Here is a 19860-nt window from a genome sequence, read left to right as displayed (position 1 = left end):
AATAACGATACGTCCCTGCCCAGCCTCTGTCCTGGTTCCACATGGCAGGACTCACCTGTAACACACCCCCTCCAACTAGAAGCACCTTCAAGCAACTTGGGACTTGAAGCAGATGGAAAATCACGTTAGCCCACTGCTTTCCTAGTCTGTGGACAATGAGAATGTTCTTCTCCCCTTCATCTTTAGGAAAAGTAGAGGAGACCTTCAAGATGGCAGAGGAGTAAGACGTGGAGATCACCTTCCTCCCCACAAATACATCAAAAATACATCTACATGTGGAACAACTCCTACAGAACACCTACTGAATGCTGGCAGAAGACCTCAGACTTCCCCAAAGGCAAGAAAATCCCCATGTACCTGGGTAGGGCAAAAGAAAAAAGAAAAAACAGAGACAAAAGAACGGTGGCGGGGGGGTTGGCGGCGGAGCTTTGGAGCAACGGAGGAGAACGCAGCAACAGGGGTGTAGAGGGAAAAGCGGAGAGATTCCCGCTGGGAGGATCGGTGCCAACCAGCACTCACCAGCATGAGAGGCTTGTCTCCTCACCCGCTGGGGCAGGCGGGGTCTGAGAGCTGAGGTTCGGGTTTCGGAGGTCGGATCCCAGGGAGAGGACTGGGGTTGGCTGTGTGAACATAGCCTGAAGGGGGCTAGTGCGCCAGAGCTAGCTGGGAGGGAGTCCGGGAAAAAGTCTGGAACTGCCTAAGAGGCCAAGAGACCATTGTTTTGGGGTGCGCGAGGAGACGGGATTCCTTCCCTGTGTGCCCACAGAAGGCAGAGCACCGCCTAAATGAGCTCCAGAGACGGATGCGAGCCGCAGCTATCAGCTCGGACCCCAGAGATGTGCATGAAACGCTAACGCTGCTGCTGCAGCCACCAAGAATCCTGTGTGCAAGCACAGGTCACTATCCACACCCCCCCGGGAGCCTGTGCAGCCCACCACTGCCAGGGTCCCGTGATCCAGGGACAACTTCCGCGGGAGAACACACGGCGCTCCTCAGGCTGTTGCAATGTCAAGCCAGCCCCGCGTTGCAATTATAACTACTGTACCCCTCCCTCCCCCAGGCCTGAGTGAGCCAGAGCACGCTAATCAGCCACTGCTTTAACCCCGTCCTGTCTGGGTGGGAACAGATGCCTGAGGGTGATCTACATGCAGAGGCGGGGCCAAAACCAAATCTGAACACCAGGAGCTATGTGAACAAAGAAGAGAAAGGGAAATCTCTCCCAGAAGCCTCAGGAGCAGCAGATTAAATCCCCACAATCAACTTGATGTACCCTGCATCTGTGGAATACCTGACTAGACAACAAATCATCCCAAAACTGAGGCTGTGGACTTTGGGAGCAACTGTAGACTTGGGGTTTGCTATCTGTGACTGATTTGTTTCTGATTTTTATGTTTATCTTAGTATAGTTTTTAGCACTTGTTATCATTGGTGGATTTGTTTATTGGTTTGGTTGCTCTCTTTTAAAAAAATTTTTTTAACAGTTTTAAAAAATTTATTATTATTAAAAAAATTTTTTTCTTTCGTTTTTTTCTCTCTTTTCTTCTGAGCCGTGTGGCTGACAGGATCTTGGTGCTCTGGCCTGGTGTCAGGCCTCAGCCTCTGAGGTGGAAGAGCCGAGTTCAGGACATTGGATCACCAGAGACCTCCCGGCCCCACAAAATATCAATAGGCGAGAGCTCGCCCAGAGATCTCCATCTCAATGCTAAGACTCAGCTCCACTCAAAGACCAGCAAGCTACAGTGCTGGACACCCTATGCCAAACAACTAGCAGGACAGGAACACAATGCCACCCATTAGCAGAGAGGCTGCCTAAAATCATACTAAGTTCACAGACGCCCCAAAACACACCACCAGACGCGGCCCTACCCACCAGAAAGACAAGATCCAGCCCCCACCCACCAGAACACAGGCATCAGTCTCCTCCACCAGGAAGCCACTGAACCAACCTCACCCACTGGGGGCAGACACCAAGAACAACAGGAACTACAAACCAGCAGCCTGTGAAAAGGAGACCCCAAACAGAGTAAGTTAAACAAAATGAGAAGACAGAGAAATATGCAGCAGATGAAGAAGCAAAGTAAAAACCCACCAGACCAAACAAATGAAGAGGAAATAGGCAGTCTACCTGAAAAGGAACTCAGAGTAATGATAGTAAAGATGATCCAAAATCTTGGAAATAGAATGGAGAAAATACAAGAAACGTTTAACAAGGACCTAGAAGAACTAAAGAGCAAACAAACAATGATGAACAACACAATAAATGAAATTAAAATTTCTCTAGAAGGAATCAATAGCAGAATAACTGAGGCAGAAGAACGGATAAGTGACCTGGAAGATAAAATAGTGGAAATAGCTACTGTGGAGCAGAATAAAGAAAAAAGAATGAAAAGAATTGAGGACAGTCTCAGAGACCCCTGGGACAACATTAAACACACCAACATTCGAATTATAGGGGTCCCAGAAGAAGAAGAGAAAAAGAAAGGGACTAAGAAAATATTTGAAGAGATTATAGTTGAAAACTTCCCTAATATGGGAAAGGAAATAGTCAATCAAGTCCAGGAAGCACAGAGAGTCCCATACAGGATAAATCCAAGAAGAAACATGCCAAGACACATATTAATCAAACTATCAAAAATTAAATACAAAGAAAAAATATTAAAGGCAGCAAGGGAAAAACAACAAATAACATACAAGGGAATCCCCATAAGGTTAACAGCTGATCTTTCAGCAGAAACTCTGCAAGCCAGAAGGGAGTGGCAGGACATACTTAAAGTGATGAAAGGGGAAAACCTACAACCAAGATGACTACGCAGCAAGGATCTCATTCAGATTCGACAGAGAAATTAAAACCTTTACAGACAAGCAAAAGTTAAGAGAATTCAGAACCACCAAACCAGCTTTACAACAAATGCTAAAGGAACTTCTCTAGGCAGGAAACACAAGAGAAGGAAAAGACCTACAAAAACAAACCCAAAACAATTAAGAAAACGATAATAGGAACATACATATCGATAACTACCTTAAATGTAAATGGATTAAATGCTCCAACCAAAAGACATAAACTGGCTGAATGGATACAAAAACAACACCTGTATATATGCTGTCTACAAGAGACCCACTTCAGACCTAGGGACACATACAGGCTGAAAGTGAGGGGATGGAAAAAGATATTCCATGCAAATGGAAATCAAAAGAAAGCTGGAGTAGCAATTCTCATATCAGACAAAATCGACTTTAAAATAAAGACTATTACAAGAGACAAAGAAGGACACTACATAATGATCAAGGGATCAATCCAAGAAGAAGATATAACAATTGTAAATATTTATGCACCCAGCATAGGAGCACCTCAATACATAAGGCAAATGCTAACAGCCATAAAAGGGGAAATCAACAGTAACACAATAGTAGTAGGGGACTTTAACACCCCACTTTCACCAATGGACAGATCATCCAAAATGAAAATAAATAAGGAAACACAAGCTTTAAATGATACATTAAACAAGATGGACTTAATTGATATTTATAGGACATTCCATCCAAAAACAACAGAATACACTTTCTTCTCAAGTGCTCATGGAACATTCTCCAGGGTAGACTATATCTTGGGTCACAAATCAAGCCTTGGTAAATTTAAGAAAATTGAAATCGTATCAAGTATCTTTTTTGACCACAACACTATGAGACTACATATCAATTACAGGAAAAAAACTGTAAAAAATACAAACACATGGAGGCTAAACAATACACTACTTAATAACCAAGAGATCACTGAAGAAATCAAAGAGGAAATCAAAAAATACCTAGAAACAAATGACAATGAAAACATGACGACCCAAAACCTATGGGATGCAGCAAAAGCAGTTCTAAGGGGGAAATTTATAGCAATACAATCCTACTTCAAGAAACAAGAAAAATCTCAAATCAACAACCTAACCTTACACCTAAACTAATTAGAGAAAGAAGAACAAACACCAAAGATAGCAGAAGGAAAGAAATCATAAAGATCAGATCAGAAATAAATGAAAAGGAAATGAAGGAAACAATAGCAAAGACCAATAAAACTAAAAGCTGGTTCTTTGAGAAGATAAACAAAATTCATAAACCATTAGCCAGATTCGTCAAGAAAAAAAAGGGAGAAGACTCAAATCCACAGAATTAGAAATGAAAAAGGAGAAGTAACAACTGACTCTGCAGAAATACAAAGGATCATGAGAGATTACTACAAGCAACTCTATGCCAATAAAATGGACAACCTGGAAGAAATGGACAAATTCTTAGAAAAGCACAACCTTCTGAGACTATACCAGGAAGAAATAGAAAATATAAACAGACCAATCACAAGCACTTCCAACAAACAAAAGCCGAGGACCAGATGGCTTCACAGGCGAATTCTATCAAACATTTAGAGAAGAGCTAACACCTATCCTTCTCAAACTCTTCCAAAATATAGCAGAGGGAGGAACACTCCCAAACTCATTCTACGAGGCCACCATCACCCTGATACCAAAACCAGACAAAGATGTCACAAAAAAAGAAAACTACAGGCCAGTATCACTGATGAACATAGATGCAAAAATCCTCAACAAAATACTAGCCAGCAGAATCCAACAGCTCATTAAAAGGATCATACCCCATGATCAAGTGGGGTTTATCCCAGGAATGCAAGGATTCTTCCATATACGCACATCAGTCAATGTGATACACCATATTAACAAATCGAAGGATTATGAACCATATGATCATCTCAGTAGATGCAGAAAAAGCTTTCAACAAAATTCAACACCCATTTATGATAAAAACTCTCCAGAAAGTAGGCATAGAGGGAACCTACCTCAACATAATAAAGGCCATATATGACAAACCCACAGCCAACTCGTTCTCAATGGTGAAAAACTGAAACCATTTCCTCTAAGATCAGGAACAGGGCAAGTTTGCCCACTCTCACCACTATTATTCAACATAGTTCTGGAAGTCCTAGCCACAGCAATCAGAGAAGAAAAAGAAATAAAAGGAATCCAAATCAGAAAAGAAGTAAAACTGTCACTGTTTGCAGATGACATGATACTATACATAGAGACTCCGAAAGATACTACCAGAAAACTACTAGAGCTAATCAATGAATTTGGTAAAGTAACAGGACACAAAATTAATGCACAGAAATCACTTGCATTCCTATACACTAATGATGAAAAATCTGAAAGAGAAATTAAGGAAACACTCCCATTTACCACTGCAACAAATATAATAAAATACCTAGGAATAAACCTACCTAAGGAGACAAAAGACCTGTATGCAGAAAACTATAAGACACTGATGAAAGAAATTAAAGACAATTAGAGACAAACAGATGGAGAGGTATACCATGTTCTTGGATTGGAGGAATCAACATTGTGAAAATGACTATACTACCCAAAGCAATCAACAGATTCAATGCAATCCCTATCAAACTACCAATGGCATTTTTCCCAGAACTAGAACAAAAAACTTCAGAATGTGTATGGAAACACAAAAGACCCCGAATAGCCCAAGCAATCTTGAGAAAGAAAAACAGAGCTGGAGGAATCAAGCTCCCGGACTTCAGACTATACTACAAAGCTACAGTAATCAAAACAGTATGGTACTGGCACAAAAACAGAAATATAGATCAATGGAATAGGATAGAAAGCCCAGAGATAAACCCACGCACATATGGTCACCTTTTCTTTGATAAAGGAGGCAGGAATATACAATGGAGAAAAGACAGCCTCTTCAATAAGTGGTGCTGGGAAAACTGGACAGCTACATATAAAAGAATGAAATTAGAACACTCCCTAACACCATATACAAAAATAAACTCAAAATGTATTAAAGACCTAAATGTAGGCCAGACACTATAAAACTCTTAGAGGAAAACATAGGCAGAACACTCTGTGACATAAATCACAGCAAGATCCTTTTTGACCCACCTCCTAGACAAATGGAAATAAAAACAAAAATAAACAAATGGGACCTAATGAAACTTAAAACCTTTTGCACAGCAAAGGAAACCATAAACAAGATGAAAAGACAACCCTCAGCATGGGAGAAAATATTTGCAAACGAAGCAACTGACAAAGGATTAATCTCCAAAATACACAAGTAGCTCATGCAGCTCAATATCAAAAAAAGAACCAACCCAATCCAAAAAATGGGCAGAAGACCTAAATAGACATTTCTCCAAAGAAGATATACAGATTGCCAACAAACACATGAAAGGATGCTCAACATCACTAATCATTAGAGAAATGCAAATCAAAACTACAATGAGGTATCACCTCACACCGGTCAGAATGGACACCATCAAAAAATCTACAAACAGTAAATGCTGGAGAGTGTGTGGAGAAAGGGGAACACTCTTGCACTGTTGTGGGAATGTAAATTGATACAGCCACTATGGAGAACAGTATGGAGGTTCCTTAAAAAACTAAAAATAGAACTACGATTTGACCCAGCAATCCCACTACTGGGCATATATCCTGAGAAAACCATAATTCAAAAAGAGTCATGTACCACAATGTTCATTGCAGCATTATTTACAATAGCCAGGACATGGAAGCAACCTAAGTGTCCATCGACAGATGAATGGATAAAGAAGGTGTGGCACATATATACAATGGAATATTACTCAGCCATAAAAACAAATGAAATTGAGTTATTTGCAGTGAGGTGGATGGACCTTGAGTCTGTCATACAGAGTGAAGTAAGTCAGAAAGAGAAAAACAAATACCGTATGCTAACACATACATATGGAATCTAAAAAAAAAAAAAAGGTTCTAACGAATGTAGGGGCAGGACAGGAATAAAGAGACAGACATAGAGAATGGACTTGAGGACACAGGGAGGGGTAAGGGTAAGCTGGGATGAAGTGACAGAGTAGCATTGACATATATACACTACCAAATGTGAAACAGATGGCTAGTGGGAAGCAGCTGCATCACACAGCGAGATCAGCTCAGTGCTTTGTGACCACCTAGCAGTGTGGGATAGGGAAGGTGGGAGGGAGATGCAAGAGGGAGCAGATATTGGGATATATGTATACATATAGCTGATTCACTTTGTTATACAGCAGAAACTAACACAACATTGTAAAGCAATTATACTCCAATAAAGATGTTCAAAAAAAAAAAAGAAAAAGTACAATAATCATCTCAATAGAAATGCAACAACTCCAACATTTGTATTAAAAGAAATGGTCATATATTATAGTAGGAGCTTTATTGATTGCCCATGTTTGATCTTATAGACTGGGAAAACAGAAATGAGGAGAATTGCAGGGAATTAGTTCCATAGGAAAGAGGCCCAAAGACCCTCTATAGAGGAACTGTTTGTAGAAGACTCCAACCTAAGGAATTGGGAATTGAAGCAAGAGTGACAGTCACACTCAGAGGAGACAGTTATATTCTACCCACACTGGGTGGATAGAATTTCAGGAAAAGGGCTCCCTGGGGACAGAAGGCTGGGGGCAGACATGGATATAGACCTGGGGTAAACTGTAATGGAGCCAGTCATCGCTAATGCATCAGGAAGTACTTCCTCTTTCCCCATGCTTTTCTTCTGTGCTTCCTCTCCAGATTTTTCTACACTTGTATCTTTGTCACAGTATTTTCTCATGTGTACTTTAATACACTTTAATAATTGACTTGATTAAGTCAGTTTCTTGATTGAACAATTTGTACCTCCATCTACCCTTACTTCTGGCATATAGCTGTGCCGGAAATAGGTTCTTGGGGTCCCCCAAATTGAGGCCTACCTTCCTGTTCCCCAAGGCTTGGTGCTGCGTCTGGTCAAGGCCTGGTACCACCTCCTCCTTTCTCCAGGTGAGTGTCCAGCCCTCCTGTTTCCCTACGGGGGTTGAGTGCCCTCTCCCTGGCACTTGCCCTATCTCTCTAAGAGCTCACTCCTCTTTATTTTTATTCCATCCAGTGCGTGGAAACACACAGAAATCACAGGATCCTGTTGAGGAGAGAGGCCCAAAGGATCCCTGATCCCTTCTTTGCTCACCATACTCCATCTTTGGGGAAAGCCTGTGTATGTGGGCTGGGGTGGGGGTGGTAGACTCCATGGTGGGACCAGGAAACCATGGGAAGGAAAGTGAAAGGTTCTCTAGGTCTGCTCTAGAGACAAGTTAACAGGTACCCACAGGGAAACTTTACCTCATGGTCTCATTTTTTGAATCACTAAATCCAATTTGTTTCTGGCACAAAGACAATGTACTGATTAACCTGAATCTTCACACCAGTTTTTCAGTTTGCAGACAGGGGCACAGCTGAAAAAAGTCAGAGATGGCTGCTCCCCCCAGCCTTTGGAGCAGGCATGATCACTGGAAGAGAGCCATTCTGTTTCTTGTGCTTTGTGTGCCACCATGTCAGTCCTGTGCCCCCTCTGCATACTCCAGATGCCACCTGCAGGCAGTTCTCCAAAATGCCTCTGATTCTTGAAGGCTCCTCTGCTGTGTGAACTAGCATCCAGGGAAAGCCAGAAGTGCTTTTGTAAAAGCTGGTATCAGCTTTTACTTACTGGAGGCTATGAGAAGTATGTTTTACGAATCCCCTTTGGGAAATGCGTTGAAAACCAAGTTTAGGCTCCAGATTATGTGCAACAAATTCATCTGGCCACCATCTTGTCCACTAATAATAACTTAATGCATGGTTATATGTTCAAGATTTATAATCAGATGTATCTTGTTAAACAAGCTTAATTGGTCTTTTACCTTCATAAGAACAAAAATTCTAATAATATTACTTAAATCTTTTAAAACGTAATATTTAAACAAAAATATCCATCATCTCAATATCATCAGGACAAATCAAGCTCCTACATGTTTTTAACACAATGCTCTTTTCAGAATAGCTGGGAACATTTATTGAACATTTAACATCACATTATGTATTTTTAAGAATGTTTTTGTTTTTGAATATATGGTCAAATCCAAAATGTACAAAAAACATATACAGTTAAAAATTTCCTTCCATCTTGGACTCCTAGCCCTCTGTCTTAGTCTGTTTGGGCTGCTATAAAAGAATACCATAGGCTGGGTCACTTGTACACAACAGAAATTTATTTCTCACAGATCTGGAGGCTGGGAAGTCCAAGATCAAGGTGCCTACAGATTTGGTGTCTGGTAAAAGCCCAATTCCTGATCTATAGATGACTATCTTCTTTTTGTGTCCTCACATGCAGAGGGTGAGGGTGCTATCTGGGGTCTCTTCTATAAGGGCACTAATACCACTCATGAGAGCTCCACCTTCATGACTCAATCAACACTCACCAACGACCCCACTTCCCAATACCATCACTTTGGGAACTAGATTTCAACATATGAATTTGGGAGGAAACACAAATATTCAGTCTATAGCACCTTCTAATGTCCCTTCCAAAAGATAATTACTATTGGTTGTTTTCTGTCATCTCAGAGATTTTTATGCTTTTATAGGCAAATAAAGGGAGACATCCTTCCCTCTCTCTCCCTTTGTACACAAATGTTAGCATAATATACACACCATTGCACCTTGCCTTTTTCAAATAACTTATCAGGAGCAGTATTTGCTCCAGAGCTCCTCAGCAGGTCGATCAAGGCTGTCAGGCCTTCATTGCAGTCTGATTTCTTCCTCTGCCCAATCCTATGTCTTCATTCTTCCTTTCACAAGGGTTCATCCCTAATAATCATCTTGTACCCTAAACTCTATCTCAGCCTCTGCTTCCAGAAAGTCCAACCTGAGCATTTTGTATGCCACTGCAACAATTTATAAAGTCTTTGGAGTCTTATAAGACTTTTCAAATAACACTTCTAGGGACACATTTATTTTAACAGAGAACAAAACAAGTTGTTAACATTAGAAAATATGCACCACGGCTCCACTGTGCACAGGAGAATAAGCTTGATATTCCTGTGAATGTTCTTGGTTTAACACCTTATTAAATCAGATTTTCTTGAGCTGGTTTATGATGCAAAATGTTCTCTCTCCCTCTGTCTGTAAGGGAGAGGGAACATCTTCATTTGTTTCTAACTGTACTTTTATGAATTATGAAGGCTTGCATTTTAAGGTCAGGGTTTGCAATTTCACTAGTTAACATTAGAAGCAAAATGCAAGCCTGCTAATTTTATTTGTAGAATCAAGAAATGGGTCAGTAAGATTTTATTCAACACTGGTGAAACAAGCACCATACAGCATTTTATTCTACAGTCACCACCACTCCCTATTGTCACACATATCAATTGCTTTACTCACCGGCATAGGTGTCCCCCAAGAGTGTATGAAACCACAGGGATATATAAAGATGTTCTAACAGGTACATTGGCAATGACAGTTTAAGGGAATCAACCCCCAAACATCAACTTCCATAAGTACTCTTTCATTACCTTGTGCAGCCTAAGAACATGCCTGTTGTAAATGCTTGAAGCTGGTTCACCTTTTCCACCTCCTCTTTCCCACTCACCCTTCTCCCAGTTTACAAAAGAAAGGCATATCTCTCACCCATCCCAAATCATGATACACTACCCTGGGGATAAAAAAAAAAATCTCTGAGTGTACCAAAGAGACAAAGGAACTATAAACCAGAGGTAAGTTTTTGTGTCTTTCTCTATTTTATACTTATGGGTGTTAGGGGGAAAGTCAGGTATTAGAAATGGATATGTTAGCCCATGTTGAGATGTTCTGAGTCCTAGTATACTGTAGAGAGGTAGGGCAAATTTCATGACAATTTTTATTTAAAGACCTTGCCTCTTTGCTCTGTTATTTAAAAAAAAAAAAGATGCTTGGCTCTGAGGTGAAAGTCCTCTGAGAGCAAGGCAAAGAAATTGTAAGTAAGAAATACTGATAACAACCGCACCTTATCTAGGACAACAAACATGCCCAGCTCTACACCTGGTCTATTCATCTATGAATTAGGCTGTATAAGAATAGGCTAGGGTATGTTAAGGCTCAAACAACTCCAAAATCTCAGCACCTTACACCAACAAAGTTTTGTTGTTTATATTACACTGGGGTCAGCTGAGAGGGAGGAAGAAGGCCAGGCATTGTGCCAGAGTGAAAAAGAGTTCTGGAGCATCTCAAACCAGAAATTAAATGCTCCAGCCCAGAAGTGACATGCAACACTCCCACTTCCAACTCACCGGTCAGAACTGGTTACATAGCTCCACCCAACCACAAAGAGGATGTAAAATCCTAAAGTAAGCTAAGGCAAGAAGCTGGAAATATTGTGAGAACAGCATAAATGCCATCACAAAGAGTGATATGCAAAAAGCATGCTGGGAAATATCAACTGACTTCAAAGAGCAGTCTTCCTGCATTATCACCATCCTCAGTAAAGAGGTTGATCTCATTCATCCATGACTAAGTCTGTTTCTCAGCTGAACAGTCTGCATGATTTCAAAAAAACCTGAAAAGCCCTTTTACTTCTAACAGATCAACATTATATCTTCAAGTAAAAGGAATGTATTGGTGTTTTCCATTTTCTGGAACAATTTAGAAGGGATTGTCTCATTAATTTTTGCCAAAAAAAAAAAAGGGGGTGTACTAGATAGCATAAATCCATATTTATATTTTTACTTGGTTGCAAATCTGCTTGTTATCACTCATCAGTCATTTCTCTTCCTAACTGGGGCGTGTTAGTAGATTCTATTGTAAATCAGCTACTTACCAACGATCATTAATACACTTTTTTAGCTCCACACTTACTGGCTATAACCGGGCTCCCGGATGGACAGACCATGGCGGTAGCTCTCGGATCCGACGAGGCGGCAGCGTTGTGCGTATCCCACGGAAGGCCGCTGGCGCCACCCTGTGGTGTCCTGTGCACATTGCGACCTTAGCTCTCCACAGAAGCCGCAGCTGCCAGTGAGCGCGGACTCAGCGGCGCGGAGGCTGGCCGGGTGCACGCTTTCTGTAACCTCCTCCCAAAGTCCCGTGAGAAATACTTGCTTCCCCAGAGCCGGCAGTGGCAAGAAATTAGCTCTGGTCAGGTCGGCGGCAGAGGCGGCGGGCAGGTAGAGGAGAGAAAAGGGTCGTGAGTGTCAGATTCGCCCCGGTACCCAAAAAAGCACCCAACTCGGGGCCTGCTCCTTAATATCCGACGTAATTGTTTGCTCGGGGCCGGCAGGTGTGAGAACCCGACTCCCGAATGAGCCGGGTGGGCACCTGCAGCGGAACCGCGCAGCTGAAAAACCCCTTCGTAGGTCAGGGGGGATGGAGGGAGGGCTCGATCCTGCTCGCGGACCTGGCGGCGGCGCCACCCCACGGCCGCTTGTTGCGGTTGCAGCCTCGGCTGCCGCCTAGCGCAGGTGCTGCCGGGAGGCGCGGGGCGCGCGGGAGTTTGCGGCTGGCGGTGGCCTCTGCGGAGGCCTGATTAAGGGGAGGGTCGCTGGCCGTCTGGGCGAGACCCCAAGAATAAAGGCGGCTGGAGGCGGTGGTAGCAGCAGGGAGGGAGCAGGTGGAGAGTACGAGACGGCCGTCCAGTCAAGCCCTGATGACTTCCTTGCTGGTTCCACCACCATCAAGAGCCAGGAAGGGACCCCGGGCTGGCAGAACCTGCAGACCTGTGGGCAGGGAGCCCCCAGCCTCTTCACGGGCTGCTCTGAAATGCATTTGGGAACCATGGAGCGTCTCCCTCAAGGGTCCAAGGCCTGTCCTATCCCGGAAGACAAGTTTCCAGGACTGAGAACAAGGGCCCAGAGGGGACTGATGCAGCTGGCTGGGAGAGAGGAGGAAGGTGGGGTTTTCCTTCCTTCGCCCTCAGACTCAGCAGGGACAACACCCAGGGCCTGCTGGACCTATCGAGGCTTCATCTTAGAAGTTTAGAGCTTCATCTGAGAAGCTCTTGGGCCCATCCTGTAATCCCCAGGTCTGTTCCAGACCTAAGCACAACTCTCCAGAGTAGACAGTTACGGAGCTGAACAGGCAACTGGGTGTGAGGAGAGTGGTCGTTTCTCACCTTCCAGGCTCTGTAGGATGAGCCCTAAACTCATTTGGGGACCACGGGAGCTTCTACAAGAGTCCAGGCCCATTTCAGAACACTCAGAAGGTTCCTAGCCTGAGAAGGAATCCCCAAAGTGGATCGACTGGTTTTGGGTAAAACAGGAAGCGTTGGTTCCATTCTGGGTCTTTCCTGGCTCCCAGACTCAGTCGGGAGAAAAACCAGTGCCTTCTGGATTTAGAAATTTTCCGCCAAGAAGCCAAAGATAGCCAGACCTATCCTGTAATTCCAAGTCTAAGAATTAGACACTGGAGGCACAGCTGGCTGGAAAGCGTCTGGCAGTCCTCACTGCCACCAGAGTTAGTTGGAGACAGACCCTCGGGGTAGTAAGGGGACAACAGTGGAAACAAGAAAAACAGTTAGGAATCCAGGGGAGAGAGAACTGGACTAACGTGGTAGCAGTAGAGGTGTTAAGTGGTCATATTTGGAATGTACTTTGTAGGAAGTGCAAAAAAAAAAAAAAAGCTTGCTGATTGATTACATGTAGGGAATATGGGGAAGAGAGGAATCAGGTACAAATCCTAGATTTGGGGCCTGAGCAATAAACTGATTCCATAGACTGAGCTGGGAAACAGCAGGAGCAAATTGGTGGAGCAGGGGAGAGAGAAGTAGCAAGAAGCAAAAGTTTTGTATTGAACATCTTAAGATTCCTGTTTGACATTTAAGTGTAACTGTTGGGAAAGCAATGGATACATGTGTGGAGCTTAAGGATCCTGAACTAGAGATAAACTTTTGAGAATCATCATATATATGTGGTATTCAGAGCCATGGGACTAGAGAGGCAATCTAAGTGGAAAGTACAAATAAAAAACAGAAAAAGGTCGCATAGCGATAATAGTATAAAAAATGAAAGACCCTACCTAAGAGAGCTGTATATTAAGGTTAGCAATGGAAAGCAGGATGTCAAAAAGAAAATGCTAGTACGTTGAAAATCTGGACCCCCATGAGGTCTTTTAGGTATAGACTTCTTTGTTAATGCACACTGGCAGTAAAATTGGAGCCAATAAAATTGTTTGCTGCCCTTTATTCCTCATATCTTTGTTTGTTTCTAAATATGGGGTCAAAACCCCAAAAGGGTAAGAAGTTCATCTTCCTGCCTTCCCCTTTCATCTTCATGTCACACTAAGCACATATTATTCCTTAACCCTTTGACTTAGGATACAAAAGAATGAATTGTGGAGAAGGAGCATGTGTAAAAGGGAAAGATGCCAAAACACGGTATGTGAGTTAATAGAGATAGAAAATCTCTAAGAAAGGCTAGAAATAATTGGTTTACACATTCTAGAGAAATAAATTCCCCAAATATGGTGTTCTCTGAAAAGATAATTTTGAGGAAGCAATGATCTCCAGTGAAACAGCAATCATCTGGAGTCTGGCTGTAACTTTGAGGACAACTTCTGCACGGGCAGGAAAAAAGCCTTGAAGAAAAAAAATAGGTATGTACAATGGGATTTTAAGTATCATATTTATTTTAGAAAATAGTATTTTCTAACTTTAAAGCAATAATTTCTTGAAATTTCACAGGCTTTGTGCACAATAAACTAGAATTCAAATCTTAACCTTACACTTAATAACTCCTTGTATTGCAGTTTCTTATCCCAATTACCTCTCTTTCTACTTTGAGATCTATATTCTGGCTCATAATATCTAACTTTTATGGATTATTTTTATTTACCAAATACTCTTTCATTTGCCTTGCAGGGGTTATTTCACTTAATCTTAATAATATTTGTTGCTCTCATTGCCTCATAATATTAGTAGGTGGCTTTTAATATTTTTCCATTATCATGATCAATTTATATAATAAGTATTGTCTCTTCACCCAGTGTCTGGTAAAACTGTCTGGGCCTGGTGCTGTTTTTTTGTTTTTTGGTTTGTTTTTTTTTCTGGTGCTGTTTTTAAGGGTAGATCTTTGCCTATCTTTTCAGTTCCTCCTATAGCTAATTTTTTATTCAGGTATTCTACTCTTCTTAAGGCAACTTTGATCATTTGTATTGAAAAATGAGTTGTCTACATTTGTAAATATCTGTATCAAAATATACATACCATTTTAATACTTCAATATCTAATTTTTCTGATGTTATTTGTGTACTTTTTCTTTCAATATTAAATTTACCAAAGGATTAACTTTTAAATTTTCAAAGAACCAGATTTTGGTTTTATTGATTAATTCTGTTTTGGGGGAGTGAGTGGGGAAGTATGATCTATTCCAATGATTTCTATCCTACTTTATTCCTTCTACTTTCCTCAGGTTTTATTGTTCCTTTATTAGCTTTTAAATATAAAGTTTAATTCATTATTTTTAATAGTTCTTATTTTCTCATAAATGCATTTAAAGCTATGAAGATGTCCTCTGACCTCTTCATATAGGTTTTAATATATAGTGCTCACTTTGTTTATTTCTAAAGACTATATAATTTTTATTTCGATATCTTCTTTGACCATGTGCTTTTCCCTAACAGTATAGATCAAGGAGAGTATTTTTAGTTATTTCATTGCATTATGATTAGTGAATATATCTTGTATGGCTTCAGCTTATTCAACACTTGTTGAGTTTTCATTTGTCATCTCACACATGGTCAGTTTTGAATCAGTATTGCATGTGAATTTCAGTATAATGTACTTTTTCCATTTTGGATACAAGATGGTGTAGGTATAATCTTATACTTATGATTACTTTTGTTAACTATGTTCTTCAAATCCTCTATATCTTCAAACAAGTTTTAGTCGACTTGGTCTTTTAATTCTTGAAAAAGATGTGTCTGTGTTAACATAATCACCACTATGATTGTTGACTTATTAAAAATCTTTGTTGTATGCACATGCATGTGAGTCTATGCATGTGTGTGTACCTGTGTTAGGTACATTAACTTAAGAATAATTTCTGGGGACTTCCTTGGTGGTCCAGTGGATAAGACTCCACGCTCCCAATGCAGGGGGCCCGGGTTCGATCCCTGGTTGGGGAACTAGATCCCGCATGCATGCCACAACTAAGAAGTCCGCATACCGCAACTAAGAAGCCTGCATGTGGCAACTAAAAAAAAAAGATCCCCTATGCCGCAACTAAGACCTGGCACAGCCAAAATAAATAAATAAATAAATAAAATTCAAAAATAATAATTTCTGTTGCCCAGTTCCTTGATATTAATGTGAAAACATTGTGAAAATCAAAATTCAAATACTTAAAAAGACATCACAGGAAAAGTTCCCTACAAAGAAGCTTATATAAGCAAGATCATTTGATTTTCATATTGCAGCAGGGAGGAGAAGGAAGAAGCCTACGAAAACAAGGATATGCTCCCTCGCTGGAAGTAATCTTATGGTTGATGCATATACAAGTTAATCAGTATGCCTTTCTCCTGCTTATTCTACATGTTATAATAGGGGTCTTGAGTAAGTAGACATGCCAAACTATAGGAAATATACATCTCCAGAGAGAAATTCAAGTAATTTAAGGCCCATCCCTAGGATTGGGAATTTTATTAAGAACACTGAACAACCTTTGTCCAGGGTTATATCTGTGGTGTGTCTGAACTCTGTTTAACATTCCCTCTTGGCCTAAGGAGTTTTCCTTCAACGCATTTCAAAATGATAATCCCACTAACTGGAAACTAAGACCTACACAAAGCTCAAACATCATTGCCAACAACAACAAAAAATAAAGCTGATATCTTTAGGTATTTTCTGTTCCCCTGAATGTTAAAAACACTGATATCAAAAGAGTGATATGGATTTTCCCCTACCTTCTGATAATTTAAAATTATTGCCTTTGATCTTGTAAAACAACAGAGATAAATTGTTCCTTATTTCATTTCACAAATCTGCATCCTCCATTTTTTGCCACAAGAATTCCTTCTTCTGGGTGCCTTGTGCTGCCTCAGTCCCAAGATCAACTGAGATCTTGATCTGTCAATCTCTCGCTCTCTCAAAATACTCAGCCAGTCCCAAGCCATTACCTCTTTACCATCCTTGGGACAATAGATCAGCATCCAGGTTTGGATCCTTCAAGGCAAAATGCTAAAGAACTGCTCAAGCTCTATTAGTTCTCTTACTTTGCTCTCTGTTTCTGGTTTTGGCCATCTAAAGCAAAGTTCCTTGGATTGGTTGATAGTGATACTCTCTAGATTCTTATGCTTCTTTTTAGCAGAACCATCTGAAATATCTCATCCATTGTGTAATGAGTTCTTGGTCAAAGAAAAGAAATATTGAGGTCTTGGGACTGCCATCTTATTTGTTTACCACTCCTTGGACTGTAGTTTGAATAAGAAAGTCTTATATTCTTGGGGAAACTTTCATTCCTGAATAGTGACAGGAACAGGAGCTTCATCTTGAAAATACTGAGAGGAAAAACATGAAGTACATTAACAAGCAGAAATGAAGAACTCAGAAGTCATCAACCTGACTCCACCAAGCCCATTTTTGAATTTCTAATTAAACATTTCCCAAATATCTGCACATTCTCCTTTTGGTTATAAGGTGTGTCCTTCTCTGTGCTACCTGATAGTATGCCTTAGATCATTTCTATTCATTTGGCTTGCTCTTGTGTTAAATCGTCAAAATTCAGAGCATTCAACTCAGAAATCAGAAAGAAGTATTGGGATGAAAGTATTTCATTTTTTTCTGAAAGCATTGATGGGAAGTATTGCAAACATCATCTGATTTTTTTTTAAAAGGTATTTGCCAAAGATTATATTGGTCTTTACAGAGCACTAGTAACAGACACTAGAAATAAGGTCTTTTATTATTTAATTCTTTTTTTCCCTTTTGGGACACATAGCTGATATTTAAAGATTCTACAGTATCAGAGGCCCAACAAGTAAATTGTGGCATTACCTTCTTGGATGTTTTTAAGATAAAGAAGGTCTTACTGCTCTACTGCAAGATGCTTAGAGAGTTGACTCTCAAATCACTAGAAATCTCTTAAAGCATAACTTGTTGGGAAGGAAATGTGCTCTGGAGGTACAAGGGTGCTCATGCAAGTGCCTTCCCAGCCACAATAATGGGAGAAACACTGATCAAATATTTGCCATGTTCCAGCTGCTGTACTAAGTGCATTAAGTACATTGTCTCATTTAATCTTCACAAGTCTTGAGGGTAGGTTCCATTATTTTTCTCATTTTACAGATGAAGAAATTGAGGTTCAGAAGAGTAAAGAAACTTTCCCAAGGTCATATAGCTCTTAGGTGGGGTAGCTGGGACTCAAAGCTAATGCCCATCACTACTACAGTACACTGCCTTTCAGCCAGTATCTTTTGACTTTTATAATTGGTTTGCTATTAAGGGGTCCATGGCCAGAGACCAGGGGGTGGCCTGTGACATAATAAATGTATGTTTGATCTCTTCCCCCAGTTTCTAACACAGAACTCCTAAAACTCTTGTAATTCCCTGAGTGATAGGGGTGCTAAGAACATCGTTTGTTCTAATATTTGGTCTTTGACCCCAATTCCTGACATAGAGCTCCTAAATCCCTTGGAATTTCCAGGATAATAGGAGCATATTTTGTTCTAATGAGACGACTCTTGGTGGACTCCTGGGTAGCTTCAGGACAGGGGCTGGTCACCAGAAAGGCCAGGCTATGATTAGAAGATTGAAGCTGTTAACCCCACACCCCCCATCCTCCAGGGGAGAGAGAGAGACTGGAGGTTGAGTTAATAATCCATCATGCCTACTTGATGAAGCCTCCATAAAAACCCCTAAACTATGAGATTCAGAAAGCTTCTGGGTCAGTGAACACATCCACATGCCAGGAAGCCACATGGACACCCCAATTACATGGGGAAAGAAGCTCCTGCACTCAGGACACTTGCCCTATGTACATCTTCATCTGGCTGGTCATCTGTATACTTTACTATATCCTTTAGAATAGACTGGTAAACCTAAGTGTTTCCCCGAGTTCTGTAAGCTGTTATAGCAAATTATTGAATCTGAGGAGGGGGTTGTGGGAACTCCTGATCTGTAGCCAAGACTGACAGAGGTGTGTGTAACCTAGGGACCCACTACTTGTGATTGGCATCTGAAGTTGGTATAGAGGGTGGGGGGGCAATCATTTTGGACTGAGCCCTTAACCTGTGGGGTCTGTGCTAACTCCACGTAGTTAATGTCAGGATTGCTTGGTGTGGAAAACCCACATACTTGGTGGCCAGAAGTACTGAGAATAGTAGAGGAAACAAAAGTTTTCCTTTACCCTCTTACTGCTTCTGAGTTAGTGTAGGTAAGTATCCTTAAATACCCAACAACTTACACTATGAAGCTTCTAAACTGATTTGTGGACCAGGTGTCTGCAACTGCACCTAGACCTTCACTCTGTGTTGTGCTGTTGCCCATTCAGAGGGCAAAAGATTTTTAAAATCATTTTTTGTTAAAGCCAACTCTTAGAGTTCTGCATCTCATAAATGCAATCCCACTGCCCTCCCTCTCAACCACTCCTTCCCTCATCAATCTATTCATCCCATCAGTATTTACTGAGTGCCCACTCTATTCCAGGTACAGCTCGAGATGATGGGCATAGAGCAGTGAACAAAACAAAGTACCTACCTTCATAGGACTTACTCTGATAAGATAGGAGGAGAGTCAGACAACGTATTGGTCGGAGAACAGTCTAAATTATTGTGCCAAATATTAAAAAAAAAAAAGTGGCTTAAACAAAATACAAGTTTATTCATCTCTCATGTCCAGGGTTAGTAGAACAGTTCTGCCATTCTCATCACATGGCTTCTGTTTCTGGGCTCAGAGTGGTTTCCATAGTTCCTGTCATTGTATCTGTAACCCAGCCAGAGGAGAGGGTAAAAAGGCAAGGGCAGCACATATCTATTCCTTTTTAGGACACAAACTAGAAATAATATGTATCACTTCCATTCATATCTCATT

At 41.1% G+C, this 19860-nt stretch overlaps 1 protein-coding gene across 7 annotated transcripts in view; it reads right to left on the bottom strand.

The window, feature by feature from the left end:
- Positions 1-19860, bottom strand: part of LOC309629434 (histone H2B type 2-F) — a 65187-nt gene that overhangs the window by 40959 nt on the left and 4368 nt on the right. For 2 of the 7 annotated variants that reach the window (XM_082393442.1, XM_082393443.1), the window contains exon 2: positions 11662-11975. The exons of 1 other annotated variant lie outside the window; for it this stretch is intronic. In XM_082393442.1, the coding sequence (XP_082249568.1) occupies positions 11696-11975 (280 nt within the window). In that variant the 3' untranslated portion in view covers positions 11662-11695. Of the gene's footprint in view, positions 1-11661; positions 11976-13112; positions 19753-19860 lie in introns of those variants that run through there. 4 more of the 7 variants (XR_014245076.1, XM_082393441.1, XM_082393444.1 and 1 more) reach the window with 4 other exon arrangements.

Source organism: Balaenoptera borealis (assembly GCF_965194805.1).
Source record: "Balaenoptera borealis genome assembly, chromosome: 1".
Lineage (NCBI taxonomy): Eukaryota > Metazoa > Chordata > Mammalia > Artiodactyla > Balaenopteridae > Balaenoptera > Balaenoptera borealis.
This window is presented reverse-complemented; position numbering and strand designations above follow the sequence as displayed.